Source organism: Sminthopsis crassicaudata, chromosome 1 (genome assembly GCF_048593235.1).
Source record: "Sminthopsis crassicaudata isolate SCR6 chromosome 1, ASM4859323v1, whole genome shotgun sequence".
NCBI classification, from domain to species: domain Eukaryota; kingdom Metazoa; phylum Chordata; class Mammalia; order Dasyuromorphia; family Dasyuridae; genus Sminthopsis; species Sminthopsis crassicaudata.
The window spans coordinates 282,385,990-282,409,226 of NC_133617.1; the positions used below are offsets into that span (position 1 = coordinate 282,385,990).

At 33.9% G+C, this 23,237-nt stretch overlaps 1 protein-coding gene across 1 annotated transcript; it reads left to right on the forward strand.

Annotated features, from left to right (window-relative positions):
• The first annotated feature begins 479 nt into the window (after positions 1-479).
• Positions 480-22,427, forward strand: LY96 (lymphocyte antigen 96). The gene is made up of 5 exons (XM_074278899.1): positions 480-827; positions 5,378-5,467; positions 15,083-15,214; positions 20,718-20,770; positions 22,305-22,427. The coding sequence occupies exons 1-5, from the start codon at positions 716-718 to the stop codon at positions 22,389-22,391; spliced, it is 474 nt and encodes a 157-aa protein (XP_074135000.1). The 5' UTR covers positions 480-715; the 3' UTR covers positions 22,392-22,427.
• The last annotated feature ends 810 nt before the right edge of the window (positions 22,428-23,237 follow it).

Here is a 23,237-nt window from a genome sequence, read left to right on the forward strand (position 1 = left end):
CAAGAATTAAAAAAAAATAATACTATCACTGCCTATCTAATGTGATTTACAGATGACAGAGCCCACAGTCTCTCTTTTTTTGTTTGTTTGCTGAGGCAATTGGTGCTAAGTGACTTGCCCAGGGTCACACAGCCCAGGAAATATTAAGTGTCTAAGGTCAAATTTGAACTCAGGTCCTGACTTCAGGGCTGGTGCTCTATCCCCTACACCAATTAGCTGTCCCTCAGTCTCCTTTTCTTAAAGTAAATTTCCCAATTCTTACTTCTCCAAATTTTTCTCTACAAAATTTCTTCATGCAATTGTGACTATCACTTTTTTTTATTCTGATAATAGGAAAGGTTTTTTTTTTTTTCTTTTTTAAAGCTCAGATCACTATTTTTTTGATAGTTTCATTAGGTTTGATGAACTGTTGCATAATATTCTTTGCACATTCAATGTTAAGTGGCTGTTCTTTGTGTATATATATATATATATATAAATACGACAAGAGCAAATATGTAAGCATTTATTTCCTCCCCTCTCATCTTACAGGAATTACTTACTGGAAGGCAGTACAAATACTGAAAATCAGAAAAACAGGAAATAAAACTGAATAGGAAGCCAGAAATCATGTGACCGATGACTAAGTAAAACTTTTTCTTTTTACATAGTGGGAAGAGTAAGATAATAATTCTCTGCTCTCCAATTTTCATTTAGAAAGCTTTAAAAGACAATTATGCTTCTGATTATGTTTTTCTCCACTCTATTTACTTTCACATTCATTGAATCAGTGAAAAATAGGTGGACCTGCCGCAGCCAAGATACAGAGATATCTTACTCTTCCTGTGGTAAGTGTATTATAAACTTCACTGTATCAATTGTTTTGAAGATGAGTTTCCACAAGAACAATATTTAGATGCTTGCTGAGTCTGAGATGAGCAAAACTTCTTTGACTGTTGCTGCTGGTAAAAAGAACACTTGCTAATTGTAGTAGCTGGTCCTAATCCTGGTTTTAAGGAAGTTTCTTTCCTGTACATAAGACTAATTTTTCATTTATGTTATGCTTCACTCTAAATGACAATTCTCTTCCCCCACCCCTAGTCCCAGGGATTAGTTTGTTTCTTGAGCTCAGTTCAAGATTCTCTCCCATGATTGCTTGCTTTTATTTTCCACCATCCCTCCCCAACTGATAGACTTCCGTGTTCTCCTCTGTCACTAATGTCATGGAAACATGGTTACTTCTCCACCAGTCTTAATTTCTGAGCTAGGCTAGGGTTTCTAGAGACTTTATGAACCTTCTCACAAACCATAATTTGGTAACATTCCTGGTTTTTCGTCCTTGCTATTTTAGGAAAGTGGAGAAAAGAACTTCATTCAGTGTTTTATATACAAACAATAAACTATTAAAAAAACTCTCTCTTTGACCATTGTAATTATCCTTTCTGGCCACTTTCCCTTGGCCTTATCACTGACCCTGGAGGTAACACTTGAACATTTCTAGGGATGGAACTTCCTGAGGCTACTCATGCATTCTGTTGTTGATAACTCTAAATTGTAAGGAAATTTTCCTTTACATTGGGTTGAAATATATTTCCCATAATTTTCACCCATTGATTCTAGTTCTTCCCTAAATAGACAAATAAAACAAGCTTGATTCTCCTATTTTATGGAAAATATTCAAATAACACTGTAAGTTGCTGGAGAATAGTATGAGAAACTAAACATTGATCAATATCTACCACCCTACACCAAGATAAGGTTGAAATGAGTTCCTGATTCAGACATAAAGGTGATGCTATAAAGCAAATTAGGAGAACAAGGAATAGTTTACATCTCAGATCTGTGGAGAAGGGAGAAATTTATGGCCAAAGAAGAACTAGAGAGCATTATGAAATGTAAAATGGATACTTTTGATTACATTAATTAAAAAGTTTTTGCATAAACAAAACCGATTCAGCCAAGATTAGAAGGGAAGCACAAAGCTGGAATTTTAATTTAATTAATTAATTAATTAATTAATTAATTTTTTACAACCAGGGTTTCTGATAAAAGCCTCATTTCTAAAATATATAGAGAATTGACTCAAATTTATAAGAACATGAGTCATTCCCCAATTGATAAATGGTCAAAGGATACGAACAATTTTCAGGTTAAGAAATTAAAGCAATTTTTAGTTATATGAAAATATGCTCTAAATCACTATTAATTAGAAATGCAAATTAAAACAATTCTGAGGTACCACTTCACACTCTCAGATTGACTAAAATTACAGGAAAAAATAATGATGAATGTTGGAAGAGATGTGGGAAAACTTTGGGGAAACTAATACATTGTTGGTAGAATTGTGAAATGATCCAGACATTCTGGAGAGCAATGTGGAACTATGCCCAAAGGAATATAAACTAATTCCTTCAGTGTTCTCACTACCCTGTTCAGTAAATGTTCTTAACTTGCCTATTTTAAGATATGATGTCCAAAAATTAGATAAAATGTCCCAGATGTTCTGCATAGACCAAAATATAGCTCTTTTTGGCTCTGGGCTCTATTACTTCTATAACTGCAGCCTAGGATTTCATTAGCTTGTTTAGCTGCTAACTCTTAGAATTATAAAATCTAGAGATGAGGGTGATAATATCACCCCTGGCATTGAGACAGGTGGGTTTTGCTGCCTCATTTTCAGAAATAGTTTGGAGAAGGAGGCAAAGGATAAATTAGAATACTGGACCTAGGATCAGGAAAACCTGAGTTCAAATCTGACCTTAGATACTTACCAGCTCTGTGACCCTTTGTATCTCAGTTTCCTCACTTGTGCAATGGAGATAATAATGGCACTTACTTAAGGTGGTTGTGAAGTTCAAATATGGTAACACTTCCAAAGTGTTTTGCAAACTTTGAAGAACAATATATTATTGTCATTATTATCTTAAAGATCATTTAGTTTAAACTCATCATTTCATAACTGAGGAAAATGAGGCCCAGAAAAGTGAAACATAGTTACTGCAAGTAAATAGCAGAACTGATATTTGAACTCAGGACCTCTGGAATAGAAAACACTAAAATTTGTAGATATATTTTACATGATTTTTTTTCTGGCCACATATTCTTTCTCTTATATATGCATAGAATAAGACTTTCATAGAATCAAAAGACAAATGCTGTTCCTTCTCTCCAATTAAGAAAAAGCTCAAAGTGTAAAGCAGTCTATACAACACTGCATTCTTGTTCTCTAGGTTAAGCCTAACTCTGGTTCTAATTTGTATTGGCCCCACAAACAAAAGGAACTCAAGATCCTTATATAAACAGGCAAATTTGACCTCAGAGAAGGTAGAATGAGACATGGTAGAATAAAAGACTTTAAGTGGATTGTAATTCTGGATGGGTATATCTTATTCAAAAGAAATAGGATAGGTAAAACTAGGGAATTTAACATGTATTTTTAAAAGGTGTACTTATGTGAGGAAATTCAGAAAGATGCACAGTGGAGATCACTTGAGTAAAGACAAATAGAAGGAAAAACAAAAGTGATGTTTTTTCATTAGATTATACTATAGATCATGTAGAAGACCAAAAAGAGAATATTGTATTTTCAATCTTGTTCTCATAAACAGGGATGTTAGGGTGAAGAAATAATGGGAACTCTAGGTGAGAAAGGGGAGAAATAATAGAGGAAAGATTGGGGGTAAAATTGGAAGGTGGGGACCAGGGAGAGGGCAACCAAAAAGAAAAGGAAAAAAAGAATAGAAAAATATTAAAATAGTTTAAAATATACAGAATAATATACTCAGGTTTTTCTTCAAATAATATAAATCTTTTACCTTTTAAAATCTGTAGAATAAAACAGAAGGAAGTCTAGAAAGAATCAAAATAGAACAGCTTTGAAAGTTACATTTTGAATTTATTATATAATTTTTAAAAAAATTCTATATTATAGAAATCAAGTGTGAAGAAAACAATCTTTTTCTATTCTACTATGTATATGGTGAAGTCCATTTTATTTGAAATGTGCAAACTCAGGAAAAAAAAGTATTTAAAAAAAAAAAGAAAGTAGATGTTTAAAACAAAGGAACATAAACAGACTTCTCCCTGTCTAGAAAAAGATTTCAGGCTTCCACAAAGTTTTTTAGCCCAAAAAGAGAAAGGAGGATTAGTTTGGTATGAGGTTTCAGCAACAGTATTTGTTCTAATATTTTTCTATGTCCAAAAGGCCCCCAAAGCTTTGTTCCCAGAATTCTGGCTCCTCTCTTTGTGGTCCCTGAACTTTTATTTTCCCAGTTTCACAATGTTTCTCATGGTCTCCCCATTTCAAGCTTTGCATGCCTTCTATGTGGCCTATTATCTTTAGTCCATTGACATTGCTTTCCTATTTAATTTATTCAAAGGACTTTGCTTCTCATAAAGGGATTACCTCATAGAACGCTCCGATTTTACAGTTATTTTAACACTGAAATATCAGTCCTTTCTTCCTCATTAGATACTGGGTTTCCAAGAGCAATTTCCTTCATGTATATTAATTTTATTTCATTTAACAGTATTTTCTTTTCTTTTTAAATTTTTTTAAAAAATTATTATATCTTTTTATTTACAAAACATACGCATGGGTAATTTTTTCAATATTGACTCTTGCAAAATTTTCCGTTCCAAATTTTCCCCTTCTTCCCACATCCCCTCCCCTAGATGGCAAGTAGTCCAATTCATGTTAAACATGTTAACTCCAATATATGTATACATATCTATACACTTATCTTGCTGCACAAGAAAAATCGGATCTAGAAAAACAAAACAAAACCTGAGAAAGAAAACAAAAATTCAAGCAAACAATAACAGAAAGATTGAAAATGCCATCATTTAACAGTATTTTCATAGAAGTAATAATCAAAATAATTTTAAAATTTGCTTTCCTTGTGTCTAGTTCAAAAGAATAATGAAGTGAATAAGCTAAATAAGGTAAAAAATAACAATGGTTATTTATTTGAATGGATTGATTCTACATGGAATAGTCATTGAAAAAGCTATTTGGGTTTGGCTTTCTTTAAAAGATGGGAAATAGCCATTTATTCATTCAATCATCCAACCATCCATGCAATCAACATTTGTTACTTATCTATTTAGTGACAGTACGCATCCATTTAATTCCAGGAAGTACAGAATTGAAATAGATCCTGGGGAATGTGAAAAGGAGTAGATAAATATAAAAGTCCAACTCTGGAGTAAATCATGTTGTGAAAAAGATTTTTTCAAATTCCTTAACTGTTTCTGAACTCTTCTCACAGCGAAATTTTCAATATCAAGACTTGTTGGGTGAATCTGGGTGGGTATCTGGATGAATCTAAGGAACCTGAAAAGTTATACTAAGAAGTGATTTATGATAATCTACTGGCATTATCTTTATTCCATTTAGATGACAAGAAGCCTATACCAACAATAAATATTAGACCCTGTTTAAGTTTGAAACAGACCAAAGGAAATTTGTCTCTTTACTATGTGCCACGTAAGTCCATCTCTTATGTTGTCTTTGAGTCAAAAGGGTACAAGAAACATCTTTGATGATGTATATAGTCCAAATTGTTCCATTAAAACATTTCATAGTCTTGACACATACTTAATTTCTACTATATTCCAGTGTAAATTACTGGTTTAACAGTAGCCCCCAACTAATAGTAAGAATGAAAATAATTTATTTTGACTCATTACTTAGAATTTAAAAAATCTTAGAGTTAGGAGGGGACTGCAAATATATAATTCCTTCTTACAATTTTGAATCCCTTCTTCAATTAAATTCATTTAACAAACATTTATTAGATGCTACTATGTGTAAAGCACTGTACGAGATACTTGAGTAAAATGCACAATAATCCCTGCCCCCAAGGAACATAGATTTTATTTGGGGTGAATATAATGTATACCCAGATAAGGAAACAAACAAATTTCAAGAGGCCGATCAAGAAAGACTTATGTAAGAGATAGCAGATGAGTTATACTTGAAAGGAAAATAAGAAGGAAAAAATTATAAGAGATTGTAATGACGAATTAGTGTATTCTAGCGATTAGAGAAATACCTTCTGTCAAAAGCATATTAATACGAAATTAAATCTTGCATATGGGAAAAAGCTAGTAGGTAAGCTTGTTGGAGACAGATTTGTGTAAGAGTATAATGTGAAGGGCAGCTAGATGGCACAATGGATAGAATACCAGGCCTCAAGTCAGTAGTACCTGAGTTCAAATCTGACCTCAGACACTTAACATTACTAGTTGTGTGACCCTGGGCCAGTCACTTAACTCCAATTGCCTCACCAAAGAAGGGGGGAGGAAGAGACAGAGAGAGAGAGAGAGAGAGAGAGAGAGAGAGAGAGAGAGAGAGAGAGAGAGAGAGAGAGAGAGAGAGAGAATAATGTGAAATGTGACTGAAAAGGCTGGTGAGGAGATACATTATAAAAAACTTTGAATGGCACACTGAAAATTTTGTATCGTATCCTCAACTCAGGAATTATTCAAGACTTTTGAATAGAGGAATGACATAGAAGAAATGTTTTTAGGTGACAGCTGTGTGGAAGATACTTAGAGAAGGGGAAGAATAGAAGCAGATTAACCAATTTGGAGGTTATTGAAATGGTCAATCAATCTATCAATTAATTATCAAATATATCAATCACCTTCTATGTGGCAGGTAGCATGCTAGATATTGGGACTTTAAAAAAAAGAATGAAATAATTGCTTACATTCTATCGTACCCAAATAACATGTACATGAATAATTATATGTAAAAATAATTATAAGGTAGTTAAATACAATAAGGAAGTTAGGAAGACAGGGGTAACAAAGTATAGATGTGTAGGAGGTAGTGCTTGAGCTATGTCTTGAAGAGGGAAGATAAGGATCCTACCAGTGAAAGCATTCTGGTATGAGACATGACTAATCCAAAGGAAAACTGAATGAGATTTGTAAAGAACAGAGAGAAGAACAATTAGGCTAGAACAAAGGTTGTAGGAAAGACAGTAGAGTAAAATGGGACTAGAAAGATAAACTGGAGCCTGGTTATGAATTTTAAAAGCAAATGGAGGCATTTATATTTCATTCCAGCTATGACATGAAGTCACTAGAATTTGTTGAGTAGAGAAGTGATACTGAATTTGTGTGGAGGACATGGCAATAATCTAGGTGAGAAGTGAGGAAGGCCTGCACCAAGGTTTCAGTTTAGTAGAGAGTAGGGGTTAGATGTGAGATATTGTGGAGGTAGAAATGTCAAAAATTGGCAATTAGTTGTATATGATGGGTGAGGGAGAGTGAGGAATACAGCATAAGGCTGAAATTATGAAAGTGGGACTCTAGGAGAAGTGGGGAAATTTGGAAAACAGGTCACTTTGGAATGAAAGAGAATGAATTCTCTTTTGCACATAGTGAGTTTATCTAGGACATTTAGCTTGAAATGTCTGGTGGATATTTGTTGTGTAAGAGTTTAGGGAAAGCATAGGAGTATTTATAGATTTTTTTAGCCATCTACATAGAGGGGATTATTAAACACATGGAAGTTGATGAGGTAATAAGGTCCTAGAGAAGGATAAAAAGGCATCTAGGTGTTATCATGGATATCTTAGTAGTAGACTGGGCCTGAAATCAGTATTACCAGAGTTCAAATCTAGAATCAGGCACTTACAAGCCAGGCAAGTCAATCACTGTCTCAGTTTCCTCATCTTGAAAAAATGAGGATAATGATAGCACCAACTGCATAGAGTTGTTGTGAGGCACAAATGAAATAATATTTTAAAGCAATTAGCACAATGCCTGACATATAGTATATGTTTAATAAGTAATTGTTTCCTCTTTCTTAATGTTACCCACAGAGTGCTAAGACATACCTACATTTAGAGAGCATTTTTTGGATAGAGAATGAGCAAAAGAGATGTGAAAGTAGGCAGATGGGAGGAGTGTCGAAAAATATCATGAAAAATCAAGAAAAGCAAGAATATTCAAGAGAGTATGGTCAGCAGTGTCAAAAACAGCAATTGGGTCAAGAAGGATGAGGCCTGAGAAAAGATCATTAGTTAAGAGATGGTAGCTCTGGAGGGAGCAATTTCAATTCATGAAACAGAAGAAGCCAGATCACAAAAGACTGAAGAGTGAGAGAGGAAAGGAGGAGGAGGTAATGAGTGTGGAAAGTTTTTACTACTAATTTGGTTGAGAAAAGGAAGAGATAGGGTAATAGATTGAGAAGAGGGTTGGGTCTAATGAAATTTAAAAAAAAATTTAAACATAGGAGGACTTGAACATGTTTGAAGTTAGTAGGAAAGACAGTACATAGGAAGATATTGAAGATTAGGGAGAGATGAGATGATTTTGAAGGCAATATATACAGGATAGAGGTGAGATACTATTAAGGGCAGATGTAAAGGTATTGACCTTGTTAAGAAGAAGGCCACCTTATCAGACTCAAGTTTTCAAGATTCTAATTGTCTTTCATTAATTGTCATATCTGTAAAGATTTTGAAATACTACAGGCCAGAAATTCAAAAGAAGGATAGATGATAGTTATTATAGTTGTTACTAATAATAATATTATCTTATTAGATAATCTAGAAATTCTGGCCTACTAAACTACAAAATACTTAGGTCTGTGTAGAAAAGGAAGAGGAAGGTTTCTGCACTTTTTCATGTATACCAGTTGAGTTGAGTAAATGATGTTTAGCAAAATATGTTGTTGCCTTTGTACTAATGGTAATCAGTTATATATAGATAATTTTATATGTAAATTTCACAGTCCACAAATCTATTAGCTAAAAGACTCACTTCTCACACAATCTTTTACCATGGCTAAAAGAAGATATACACAATTGTCCCTGTAACAGTGACTACTTGGTCTTCCACTGTCTGAAGACCAGGTATGTTACATTTTACCTCTTTCCTTAGGATAGTTAGGTATCCTTAAACACATTTGGAGATATCTAGTCTATTACTGGCTCAAGCTCCCACCAACTGTGTTCTCTAATTTTGGATTCATAGCACCCCAATTATATTTGGCCACTTAATCATATGAACTTTTACAAAGGAATGTTTGCTTCAAAAGTGTAATAAGAAAAAGTGTATAAACATTCCCTTCCCCCTCCCCATAATACTTGGGAGACACAATCCTCCTTTATAACACCTCAGTCTGGGGAAGACAGGGGTTTTAGAGAAGGGTAAAATAGTCACCAGGAGTAATAATTATCAAATAGTTTTGGGAAAGCAATTGATTGTGAAAAGAATATTTTTCTTGACATGGAGCAACCATGACAATCACAGGTACAAAGGAATGCTATTTATTATGTGAATTAAAGCATAGAAGTTAGCAAGGAAAGATGTTTTGTTTTTGTTTTTTTTTTTTTTAAAACAATTAACAAGGGGAAAGAAGTTTCCTAGTGGAACTCACAATTAACCAGAGGAAAGATGTCATTAAAAGGAATCTGCCATGAGTTGGGAGTACATCAAATGGCAGGCTAAATCCATAGAAGAGTTTAGCAGACTAACCCCAAAAGGGGTTAGCAAGGGAAGGGGATTATGGGCTAACCCTAATAGGGATTGAGCACCCTAAAAGAATTATTTATAACAAGGAGAAAGGTACCATGAGGAGATGGGGGTGAGGAAAGGGAAAAAAAGACACCATGGTGGGCTAACCTTCAAAGGGTTATTAAAGATGGAACAGGGTTCTGGGGGTAGACCCAAAGAGGTGGAGTGAACCCAAGAAGTCGCTTGAGCTTTCCAATTTTCTCTTGAAAAGCATATGAAACCAAGCCTCTGAAAATAGTCTGGAGCAACAGGACTCTACAAAGAGTTAAAATGATTCTTTGTCATTACAACAATGAGATGTAATGAAGCAATTTTCCAGATCAAGGCAGATAAGAATTATTTCAAGAAAGATTAATCTCACTAGGTTGAAAGGAGTGCTCTGCTTAGCTTAGAGAGTATCTGAGAAAACAAGGATCTTAATCACAGTGAATCAGTAACTGAAATCCTCAGTCCTATCTCAGTAAAACAGTAGCAGAACAGATCAGTGGCACAGCCTTCAGTCCCAGGGCAGAGGGCAAATTCAGCCCAGGAAACCAGCAACAACAAATGGGACTAGGTGAGCAAGACACCAGACACAAGAGGCTCCTGTGCTTAAAGCCAAGGCTCAAAGCTACAAAAGAGACTTAGAACAGAGTCCATTGTATCCCAGGAGCAGAGCTTGCTTTAAAAGTCACAAAATAGGCAGAGGGGTGGGGAGAAAGAAACAAAGAAAATGAGCAAGAAACAGAAAAGAACATTGAGAATAGAAAGCTACTTAAGGTGAAAGGGAAGACTGAAACATCAACTCAGAAGAGGACAAAATCCCTACATGTAAAACCTCAAAGAGGGATATGAATTAGTTGCAAGCTCAAAGTGCCTTCTTGAAAGAGCCCATACAGGATTTTAAAAGTTAAATATGTGAGGTAGAAGAAAAAAATGGGAAGAGAAATGAGAAGAATTCAAGAGAGAGTCAACAACTTGGGAAAAGCACAAAAACTGATTGAAGAAAACAATTCTTTAAAAAATGCAATAAGCCAAATGCAAAAATATCCCCTGAAGAAAATAACTCCTTTAAAAGTAAACTTAATCAAATGAAAAAGGAGATAGACAAGCTAACATTAAAAACTAGATCTGGGCAAATGGAAACTTATGACTATGAGAACTCAAGAATCAGTCAAATAAAAGAGAGTGAAAAACTGTAAGAAAATGTTAAATACCTCATTGGAAAAATAGCTGACTTGGAAAATAGATCCAAAAGAGCCAATTTAAAAAATTATTGGACTACCTGAAATCCATGATCAAAAAAAAAGAGCCTGCATAGCATTTTTCAAAAAATGGCAAAGGTCATGGGCAGATTTATAGGAGAAATTTAATCTTGGGGGTTTGACATCTTAACTTGGCTTTTTGATCAGATGCACTAAGATGGGATTTCCAAATACCTGAGTTGGGAGTTGGGGTGAGTGGGTGAAAGGGACCTTTCCATTTGAACAAAAGGCCTACTTAAGAACCAAAGACTTACTTAAGGCTGAGCTGATCGATCTTATGGGTGCCTTTCTCTGATTACCTCAGGGAGAATTATTAAACTTATTAAGCATTCTTTGCTAACATCCACCTTGATACCCAGGACCTCATCATTAGTTTTACAATTTAACCAGGTCCTCATATAGCATTTGTTCTACTGAGTTATAAATCTAAAGTTCCCACCTTAGCTTCTCTGAGTTTCCTTACTGGGTTTGCAGTAACAAATGACTTGAGATCTTGCTTCCAGAACCAATGGCTCTCCTTTTGATTTCAGAGAGTCCCCTACCTACCTCCAGAAATGAAAAATGAAAAATGAAATCAACTAAACCTTATGTACATTTTGGAGGCCAGAGGGCCTAAAAGTAGAGGTGGAAGGTGGAACTCTTCTTACATCCATCTCAGTATTGTTTAATCAATTAATTGTGTCTGATTCTTTCTGGGCCAAATCCAATTCTTTACAGCTCCATTTGGTATTTTCTTGGCAAATAATTTGGAATTTCCTTCTTCAGCTTATTTTATAGATAAGGAAACCAAGGCAAACAGGCTTAAGTGACTTGCTGTGGGTTATACAGCTTTTGAGTGTCTGAGGCTGGGACTGAATTCAGGTCCTGATTCTAGGGCTAACAACTCTATCCACTGAGTCACCTAGCTGCCCATTTTAGTACATGGTACCTAAGATTTAGTTGAATAGGACTTTCAGCAATTAGACACTGCTAGAAAAGAGGAAGACTGACTCAGTTTGGTTTAAAAATGCAAGTCTGCAGAAGAATCACAAGAACAGAAAGCACTTTTTAACAATATGCTATTTATAAGAAATATATTTGATACAAAAATTCACAGTTATAATGAAGAGTTGGAGCAAAGTTTATTATGCTTCAGACAAATTTTTGAAAAAAAAATCTTCCACAAGTAATAAAATAATAGCAGTATTTAATATTTATGTACCAAATTGGCATAGCATATAAATAGTTAAATGAAAAGTTAGTTGAATTAGAAATAGATTGAGAGTCATAGTAACTCTTCTCAGAACTTAGACAAAGCTAATAAAAGAAAAACAAGAGGGAAGTTAAATTTATAAAATGAATTTTATAAAATTTATATATTATAGAGATTAACTAATGGGAGTAAGAATTGAAATGGATTTAAGATTATTTGATAAAAAGCACTCCTAGATAGGGAGTTTGGCACCTCCTCTTTAACATGTGGTAGAGGTGTTCAGAGAGATGCTTAAAGCAATGAGTGGTTAAACTAATTGTTCAGAGAAATATAGTCATTTTGTGTTAGATATAAGATTTAAATTCAAATATTTCTGCCTTTGATAGCAGTGGTCTATCTACTTTGACATGAAAAAGAAATAGGATGGGAATATGCTTATTTTTCACTTGTGCATGGCATCTTCACAAAAATTAATCATTTGCTATAGCATAAAAATCATAAATAAATATTAATATAAATATATATACATATACTTACATATATTAAAAACATATAACATATATGTACATATATTAAAAAGGATTTTAAGCATATCTTTTACTGACCACAATGCAATAAATTTTATATTTAATAAAATAAATTTGAAGAATCTTAAAAGAGATGTGAATCAAAGAGCAGAGCTATAGAACAATAAATAATTTCATCAAAGAATGAAAACAATTAGACAATATACCCAAACTTTTGAGATATAGCCAAATAAATCCTTAGAGGAAAGTTTATGACTACAAAATTATTAAGGAAAATAACTTAGAAAGGCTTAACAATTCTGATCAGTACAATGGACAATCATGACTTCAGAAAACTGATGATAACTCGTGCTTCCCATCTTTTGGCAAAAGAATGATAGACTAGAAGTATAGAATGAGGCCTATTTCCTGAGACAGCCAATGGATGAATATATAGCTTGACTATGCCTATTCACTATAATGGGCTTTAGTTTTTTTTTTGTGGAAGACAAAGGAGAGAACATAGGAAGGCTAGTGAGAATGATGCTCCTCCTCTTCCCCCTTCCCAAAGAAAACAGAAAAAAAAAAAAGAAAGAAAGAAAAGAATGCCACTGAAACATTTAAAACTATACAAAAGATTGAAAGCAGTTCAGAAGTCAGTGTTCTCTCCAAGAAGAGGAAAGAAAAGCTTTTGGAGGGAGGTAGTACAAGCATTTTCACACCCCTTTTTGAGTGTTAATTTTCAGTTTATGAGATGAAACAAACTTGCAGTGTAGTCTGCATGAATACAAAATCAGTCATCTATAGTTAATAATAAAGAAACATGATAAGGATGATGGAGAAATTATGGAGAAAATTTTCCTCAACATAAGACATATATATTGAATTGATATGTTATCCCCCACCCTATTTTCCAGAAGTTAACAATAGCACTTATGTTAAATTTAACATATACTTAAAAACCAAGCCAAATATAAAATAGAAATTAATAGTTTCATATTCTTATTTTTTTCCCTATTAATGGACATATTTATGTTTGTTAAGTTCATAACAAAGTAATTTTATTTATTTTTTTTCTTTTTAAATTTTATTTATTTATAATTTTTTGACAGTATATATGCATGAGTAATTTTTTAAATAATATTATCCCTTGTATTCATTTTTCCCAATTATCCCCTCCTCCCTCCCTCTACTCCCTCCCCTTGATGACAGGCAATCCCATACATTTTACATATGTTACAATATAACCTAGATATAATATATGTGTGTAAATACCATTTTCTTGTTGCACATTAAGTATTAGATTCTGAAGGTATAAGTAACCTGGGTAGATAGACAGTAGTGCTAACAAGTTTACATTCACTTCCCAGTGTTCCTTCTCTGGGTGTAGTTGTTTCTGTCCATCATTGATCAACTGGAAGTGAGTTGGATCTTCTTTATGTTAAAGATATCCACTTCCATCAGAATACATTTTCATACAACATTGAAGTGTACAGCGATCTTCTGGTTCTATTCATTTCACTCAGCATCAGTTGATGTAAGTCTCTCCAAGCCTCTCTGTATTCCTCCTGCTGGTCATTTCTTAAAGAGCAATAATATTCCATAACATTCATATACCATAATTTACCCAACCATTCTCCAATTGATGGATATCCATTCATCTTCCAGTTTCTAGCCACTATGAAAAGAGCTGCCACAAACATTTTGGCACATACAGGTCCCTTTCCCCTCCTCAGTATTTCTTTGGGATATAAGCCCAATAGCAGCAATGCTGGATCAAAGGGTATGCACAGTTTATAACTTTTTGGGCATAGTTCCAAATTGCTCTCCAGAATGGCTGGATTCTTTCACAACTCCACCAACAATGTATCAGTGTCCCAGTTTTCCCACATCCTCTCCAACATTCATCATTATTTGTTCCTGTCATATTAGCCAATCTGACAGGTGTGTAGTGGTATCTCAGAGTTGTCTTAATTTGCATTTCTCTGCTCAGTAGTGATTTGGAACACTCTTTCATACAAGTGGATATAATTTAATTTCATCATCTGAGAATTGTCATAACAAAGTAATTTTAAAAGAATTGGTTGTAGATAATTTTTGAAATTTTCAATAATTAAATAAAAATTTAATTTTTAAAATAATTTTTTGGATTAAAATCAAGATAAATGTTTTCTTCTTTATTCTCTTTATCTTGATATTTTTCTTCTAGAAAAATAGATTAGCTCTAGTAGGCATTGCTGGAACTCTGTCTTCCCAGAAATCGTTCGGAGTCAGGATCACTAAACGTCTTTATTCTTGATCTTTTACTGTCAAGGTCAGGGGGTTAGGTCTAGCAATCTCACACACACCTTCCTCCCTCAAACGCCAGGAGAGGTCTCAATTTCCTCTTCCTCCTCCTACTCCTCCCACACATGTCACTTCTCCCTCTGTCCCACCAATCAAGTCAGCACAGAACAGCTGGGGAGGATCAACCTTCAAACAAGTTAATAGGGAACTGTCCAATTGGCAATTAGTCTCACATGTTTCATTATCCAAGTGCATTGCTCAGTTCTAGCCCTTAGCATGTCATAGATTATATATTTTTTCACTTTTAAGCAGTGTGTAATAATAAATTTTTTTTATAGGGAGAGACATGAGAGATCTATATTTTAATATTCATGCAGAATTTAAATCATCTATAATATTACCACATAGAAAAGAAATATTATGCCATGGAACTGATGGAGATTATTCATTCTGCAATATTTTAAAGGGAGGTAAGCATTTGTTTCATTTTATTTTTATTATGTGAGGCAGCATGATAAGAGATCTAGAGAGCCAGCTTTGGAAAGAAGACAACCTGGATTCAAGCTTTACTTCTCATTTCTCTTGGCTGGGTGACCTTAGACAAATCATTCTAACCTTTCTGCATCTTGAGTAGCTCTATAAGACTGTAAATTGGTGAATAGTTGCTGTTCTGAATTATTATAGGCAATTCCCTACACCAATGAAATCACAGATCTGGATTATCTAGAATTATATCTATATCTATTTATAATCTACCATTTTTACATCTATCTTCATTGACATCATTTCTATTTATATCATCTCTCTCTCTCTGAGTTCTCTCCCTCAAAGAAATCACAAGTTTGAAAAGTATGTGTCTGTGTATGTCTATATGTGTCTATGTGAATGCATAAATGTATCTGTCATGGATCCATCAAAGCACATATCCCTTAGAAATTAGCAAAACAATATTTTGAAACATTTAAATTTTAAGACTGTATTTAAAAAAAGAATATTGAATTCAAACATAGTTGCCACTAAAAAGATATATACATTTATTATACTCTTTCAGCTTCAAGTGACTGTATCTCTGTAACTGTATCATTTTGGCATGTGGGTCTCTACTCCCTCAAATAACCTTAAATTCCCTTGAACTTATTCTATAAATGTTCCTCTCTTTGGGCAGGTAATTTTGATATTAGGCAACATGGCTAATAGATAGGAGAAGGAAAGAAAATCCCCTTGTTCTCCCTCCTAAGAAGTGAAGAACTTAGTTATACCTTCATAGGTTGGCTATCTCTTATTCTTTTTGATTCATAGAATCTTCCAAACTTTAACTGTTGCCAGGGCTTAGATATAAAGCCTTTCAAGGCTTACAAGGTGATTTTTTAAAAATCAATGATATTAAAGAGGGATTCATAGGTAGAAAAAAGTATTAGAGGGTGTTAATACCTTGTCAATATACTAAGATATTATCATCTGTGATTCTGTTGACTGACTTGGGTGTCAGAGGAAGCAAATCTTCCATATACGTATGTTTATATACATACATATGTATACATATATGCATATTTTATATGTATATAAATTCTTAAATCATATAAAATAAATTTTCAAAATTTTCCTATCTAATACACTCAATTTTTTGGAGGGGATGTGAAAATTTTAAATTTCTTTCCTAAATAGATGAAAAATATTTTAAGGGTATTTTATTGAGTATTGTTGAGACTAATAAAATGGCTATATTTTTGTTCCAAAGTGAAGACAGAAACATATTATTGTACTGTATTTGTTTTTTCAATTATAGAATTTTACTCTTGGCATGAACAAATAAAAGCAATAATAATAATAATAGCTAGCATTTATATGACATTTAGTATATGCCAAGTACTTTACAAATATTATCTCATCTGATCATCTCAATAATCCTGGGAGGTAAGTGCTATTATTAGCTTCATTTTGTAGTTGAAAAAACTGAGGCAAACTGAAGTAGATGACTTGCTCAAGACCACACAACTAGTATGTGTCTGAGGTTGCATTTGAACTCAGGTCTTCCTGACTCTAGGTCTAGTGCTTTATCTATCCATGGCACTATGGAACTGTCTAATAAATATCTTTGAAATAAAGAGTGATGTAATTAATAGAATGCCTTCTTTGAAGTCAAGAAGATCTAAATTCAAGTTCTCCTCTGTCACATACCAATCATATAAATGTTTCCCCTTACTATGTTCTAGATAGGTCTATAATATTGTATTCTATGGAAGTAATAGAGAGCTATTACAATTTATTGAGTAAGTGTAACCTATGCTTAAGGAAAATCACTTTGGCTGCTGAGTGGAGGATGAATATAGTAGGGAAATATTTGAATAGAGACTCGATTAAGAGGCTGTTGAAATGTTCCTGGAGAAGGGTGATGAAGGCCTGAATCTGAGTGGTGTCTGTATGAGTGAAGAGAAGGGACTGATACACAACATAGTTATAGTATATGAATCACTGAGAAGCTAAAACACACACACACACACACACACACACACACACACACACACACACACACGTGGATTCCAGGCCTGGTTGTTGTAGCATAGTACCTTGGTATACCTAACTGAAGATTATTCTTCACTCTTTCTATTTTTTAAATTAAATTTTAATTTTTTTTCAGTCAGATTCCTTGCAAATTTTTTTTTCTTCAACTTTGATAATGAAGTTTTGCTGGTTAGTGCAATAATTTCACTTCTTCCATTTACTTAGTAATTTCACCTGGCTTATTTTTCTCAGGAAAATACTTGTCCATCAAACTTGCAATATTTTCTTGGTAACTAATTTTGGAATCTTTTGTGGGATCTTTCAAATTGCCCTCCCAAGGGAGATGATCACTGAGCCACTGGATTATGCAATAAGTTAATATTTCCAAGTCACTCCTATCTTGATATGCCACACCATTATGTGCATCAATACTTGTAAACTCAATGGTTCTCTCATGACACCTTTAAGGATCTTCTTTGTATTCTTTCAGAACTCCTTCTGGATAATATTAATAATATGCCTCTAACTAAATATGCCTGGTTAGTATTTTTACAGCTTAAAAGAAAATTTGGTAACTTGATTTCTCCATATGAATATTCATGTTCATGAATTTATTCCAGAATATTTAGCATATATAGTCAAGCAAATTAGATTTCTGTATTGGTCATGTCAGAAGGGCTGACATGCACATATATCTCATTCTGTATTCTGAGTCTTTCATCGTTGTATCAGGAAGTGTTAAGAAGGAACTCATGGAAAAGATAAATGACAGAATGCTAGATGTGGAGTCAAGAAAATCTGAGTTCAAACCCAGTCTCAGACATTTACCAGATGTGTGATTTTAAGCAAGTCTCTTAACCCCTTTCTGCCTCAGTTTCCTCATCTGTAAAATGAAAATAATAATAATAACATTTACCTTATAGGATTGTCATGAAGATCAAATGAGATAATAAAGCATTTATTTATGCTTTTTTTCCCTTACTTTTTTGGGGGGTATTCTTAGAGGTTTAGTAAAGTACCTTGCCCCAAATAAGTGTTTAATACATACTTTGGTGTTTGATTGGTTGATTCATGGAAAAGGTGGTGCCTAAGAGCTAGATTTCTTCAAGAAAGAAAAGGATGAAGGGAACAACCTGAAAATGTAAAGAAGTGAAAAAAAGCAGCATGAGATCAGGGAGCAAAAAGCCTGTGCTGCTATTTTTGTAGGCAATGGGGAGTAAGTTTTTGTGCAAAAGAGCAACACAGTCTGTTCTGTGCATTAACAAATTTATCTTATTTATTAGACAAATTATTTTTGCAGCTCTGAGATGGATGAATTGGAGAGGGTGGAAAAAAACCAATAAGGAGATTATTATAATGGTGGATGTGTGAGTTAAAAAAAAAAGGATGAAAGGAGGGAAAAAAAAATCAAAGGTGATTCTAAGGATTTGAACCTGGGTGCTTAGGAAGATGATGGGGACATCTATAAACATAATTGTGTTCAACAAATGGTTGGATTTCAGTTCTGTAACTTAGTGGCAAGGTGTGGACTGGATAGAGAGCTTTGGAAGTCACCTGTATGGAGAGACTTATTGAAGTCATATAAATGGAAAAGATTGCCAGAAAAGAAGATTGTGGAGAGGTAAAAGAGAAAGCCTGAAGATAAAATTTGGAGGCATTTCCCACACTTAGAAAGTGGAAGAGGAAGATAAAACAGTGGAGACTGACAGGGTGAAGTCACACAGATAGGAAAAGAACCAGCTAAGAAAGAAGTATCAAACATGGAATGTTCAAGGACATCATCTGTAGAAAGGTCAAGAATAAAAAGAAGTAAGGAAAAAAAATTTTTTTTTTATTTTGGCAACCAAGGAAACTGGAGACCTGAGAGAGAGAGAGAGAGAGAGAGAGAGAGAGAGAGAGAGAGAGAGAGAGAGAGAGAGAGAGAGAGAGAGAGAGAGAGAGAGAGAGCGCTTGCAGGAAATTGAAAAGTGATTAGGATATAAAGGAAGTGTAGGCACATAGCATAGAGTAGTCTTTGGGCAGTGGTCCTTAAACTTTTTAAATAGGGGGCCAGTTCACTGTCCCTCGGACTGTTGGAAGGCCGGACTATAGTAAAAACAAAAACTCACACTTTTTCTCCGCCCCTTAGCCCATTTGCCATAACCCGCATAAACGTCCTCAGTAGGCTGCATCTGGCCCGCGGGCTGCAGTTTGAGAAGCCCTGTTTGGAGTTTAGCAGTAATGAGAACAGAAGTCAATTTTAGTCCTTTGTGTCCAGATAATAAAATTTCCTTTGACTGACAAATATGGATTTTATTTGAAATTTATTCAAGAATGGCTAAAAACTTGAGAAATTTTCCATAAGTTCTGGAGTATAGGGGGAGAGGGCTGGAGACAAGATTTTAGAAAAAACTCTCTCTGACTCAGTTTTTCCTATCTATAAAATAGGGTTAATCATAGCTCCTACATTTTTTTTTTAGGATAAAATGAAGCAATATTTGTAAAAGTACATTGTAAACCTTAAAGTGCTATGTAATTGCTGTTATAATTAGCTGATACCTAGCTTTTTGTTCTTGCTTTTCAACAACTGTTCATTGGCATGGGAGGCAACAAAGGATATTGATGGATGAGGGAAAACCCATGATAACTCAGAGCTACACGTTCTCATCTTTGGCAGAATCTCTTTATTCACTCAGTGGATTTTGATGATACAGGATCCTCATAAAGAATTAGATGGAAATTAGTAGGAATTTCTTGGACAATGGACTGTTGTTTAGCCACAGACACAGGAAATCCAACAATAATACTAAATTGGAGCCTAAAGGCTCTTGTTAGTGGATTAGTTGGCTGATATGTACTAAAACCTGGAGGCTAAATCTCTGGGACTAATAGACATCTTTAAGGAAAGGCTACTTCTTGTCTTGATGATTCAAGGTGTTTGTGTGTATGTGTGTGTGTTTGTGTGTGTGTGTATGTGTGTGTGTGTGTGTGTGTGTGTGAGGGCCTATTTGTCAAAACTGAAAGAGCAGCTTAGTCTATGGACTCTACGCTCAAAGAAATGGCAGAGCTAGTGCTTTTCTTAGAAGAGATTTCCTCAACTGCAGGCTCCTGTTGAAGTCCAATAGATAGCTGAGTGAGAATAGCCTTGGAAAGAAAAGCAAACAGCAGAGATACCAACCAGTGGGAAGTAGTAGGAATGAGAATTACCACCCAGATGCAGACCTGGAGAGCAAGCTGATGATATCACCAGAAAACATTAATAGCCCTGAAGAATCTGAAGTATATTTGTTGCCTTTTCATTCATGAGCTCTAGCCATAAATCCTAATGTGTGTATGTATTCAATTTTGCCTGTGGTGGAATATTCTGCTTAAAATACAGTCTAAAAGGGAAAAAATTTGTTAGGTTATTTAACTTTTCTTCTAAGAGAAAAAACATATTGTGTATTAATAAAAATGTTTTTGTTGTTGTTGTTGTTTTTTTTTTTTTTTTAGAGACCCTCAATACAACAGTGTACTTTTCCTTCTCTATGCTAAAGTTTCTGAAGGTATTTTTCAAAATAAATTTCATTATTTCCTAGTCTACTGGAATAAAGTATTTAAAATGTCAAAGAATTAATTTAGTACTCAAGAAATGGCCATTAAAGATTAATATTCAGAAAGTAGTTGTGGTGTTATTAGCTAGATAGGAAATATGATGTGATGCAGTGGTATCAAACCATTCATAAGAATCTTTCTTGGCCACATATTGACTTGAAAAACCACATATTGACATTATTTATATTCTGTTACATTTTTATTTTTTGCTTAATATTTCCTAAATACCTTTAAATCTGACTCAGGCCTTTTTCCAGAGTGGTATGAGTTTGACACCTCTGATGTAGAAGATGGAGTGATAGAATTAAGGTCAGCATTGATGGAGTTCAAACCAGTCATTTTTTTATAAGCAATTTTTACTTACCTTTTGAGATTTGGGATCATTAAGATCAACAATTAGGGATTTTCTCTTTTGAAAGGGTACAGACAAGTATTTCTTCTTTTTTTGGAATATGAAGAGAGAAGATATTGTAGCAAGGGCAAGGGTGTAATCTTTTGGCCTTCCCCTGAAGAGATGGTAGTCATATAGAGAGGAACAAGAATCTGAATGGTGGAGATCCCTGAGCCCTAGGCTTCTGATGTTGTGTACTGAGCTCCCGAACTCTCCTTAGTGTCATGGGTTAATGATTTCCTCAAAAAGTGATCTGAATCTTGTTGAGTTCCTGGATAATTAAAAGACTCAATCATATAGAAAAGATAAAGGAGAATTTTTGGTACTGTAAGACTCTTGGGGAGAAGGGAGTCTTATATGTGGCCCTAGAATTGAAAGAGTAGCAAAAGACTGTCATATTATGCTAGAGCAAATGATTTTGACTTTGCCCTACTCTATTTACTGAGTTATTTGGACAGTGTAGGAACTTTCCTCTTCATTTCTGGATATGTGGTGGAGAGCATATACAAGTAAAATATGTTCCTGTCCCAAGGCAGACATTAGAATCTCTTATTGTGGGATATGAAAAGGAGGAAGCAGACAGCTATGTATGTGCACTGCCTCCTCACTTCTGTTTCCCTACTTCCATGAGTGAACTTTAATTCTTTAGCTCTGGTCTATGCCCAATTTTCTCAATATTTCTCTGAAAAAGCAGAAAGTACTCAACAACCAAGGAACCCCTTTAAGGGAATTATTGGATATTCTGAGTTACTGGTATTACTGGGTATATTCCAATAGATAATCTAAGTATGTCATTACGATTATCAGTGGACACAGCCACACATTCCCTAGGAAGAAAAAGATAAAAGCCACAGACAAAGGTTTACTGAGTTGTAATATCATCAAGCTGATCAATTGCCTACATTTATTTTAAAATAAAATTTATGATCACTAAATGCAAGTTTCCTCAGTACTTTAGAAATTGAAAAAAATTATAATTTATTTTGAAATGGTTTACTCTTAATCCTTTCAGAAATGAAATAGATTTTTAGAAAAATATATGTGCATAAAGTACTATATTAATTATATTCTATATTCTCTCTCTCTTTTTTTAGGGATTCTATCATTTTATTGCAGAAGCTTTCTCTGCTGGTGTGGAAGATTCATTGTTTTGTTGTAATATTACACTCAAAATCAAATAACAATTTTATTCAAAAAAGAAATTGATTTTAGAAAAATGAAATGACTGATTTTTCAATCAATAAACATTTATTGAATAGCAGACACTGTAAAGGATATAAAAGAAGTATATGACATATCAGTAGGGAAAAGATGAACAAAGATAAAACACCTGGGAGAATAATCTGAGATAGCATATGATTAAAGAATAGATTATATAAGTTCTATCTGCAAATGCTATATTTGTTCAGAAAAAGAAGAGATCAACAATTTTTGTTTAGATAAGAAAGGCTTAGTAGACAGGGCAAGGTTTGTCCTTGGATTTCAAGGATGGAGAAAATTTGGATAAATAGTCAGCTAGTATAATCCCTTAATGTTATAGAAGAAGGTCCAAGGAAATGAAATATATTGTCTAATGACAATTTTTGGACTAAGATTAAAACATGTGTACATACATACATGCACAATACAGTATAGACACATACATATACAATCACATGTGTGTATTTGTACACATGTATATGCATATCGTGCATATACACATAAATAATCTATAATTGCTCAACCTCAGTCATCAAATCATACTTAGACAACATATTTAATTTTATATCTATTATATATATATTTTGTTGTACATGTACATTAGGATCTTTCTCCATATATATCTTACTGTGTATATATATATATATATACAAAATATATTTTACATATGTATAATACATACACAAATCTCTCTCTCTCTCTCTCTCTATATGTATATTACATATATGTAATAGACATAATATAAGCCATGACCTAAGTTTGCCAATTACTTGTATTTAACTTTTCAAGTTTTGGACAGAGATAAAATTCTTTTTCTTTTTTTTTTC

Excerpts from the sequence above, each read along its gene's own strand:
- LY96 (XM_074278899.1), top strand. The coding sequence starts at position 716 with ATGCTTCTGATTATGTTTTTCTCCACTCTATTTACTTTCACATTCATT. Across the intron at positions 828-5,377 it reads GATATCTTACTCTTCCTGTG|ATGACAAGAAGCCTATACCA; the intron begins GTAAGTGTATTA and ends TATTCCATTTAG. Across the intron at positions 20,771-22,304 it reads CTATGCTAAAGTTTCTGAAG|GGATTCTATCATTTTATTGC; the intron begins GTATTTTTCAAA and ends CTCTTTTTTTAG.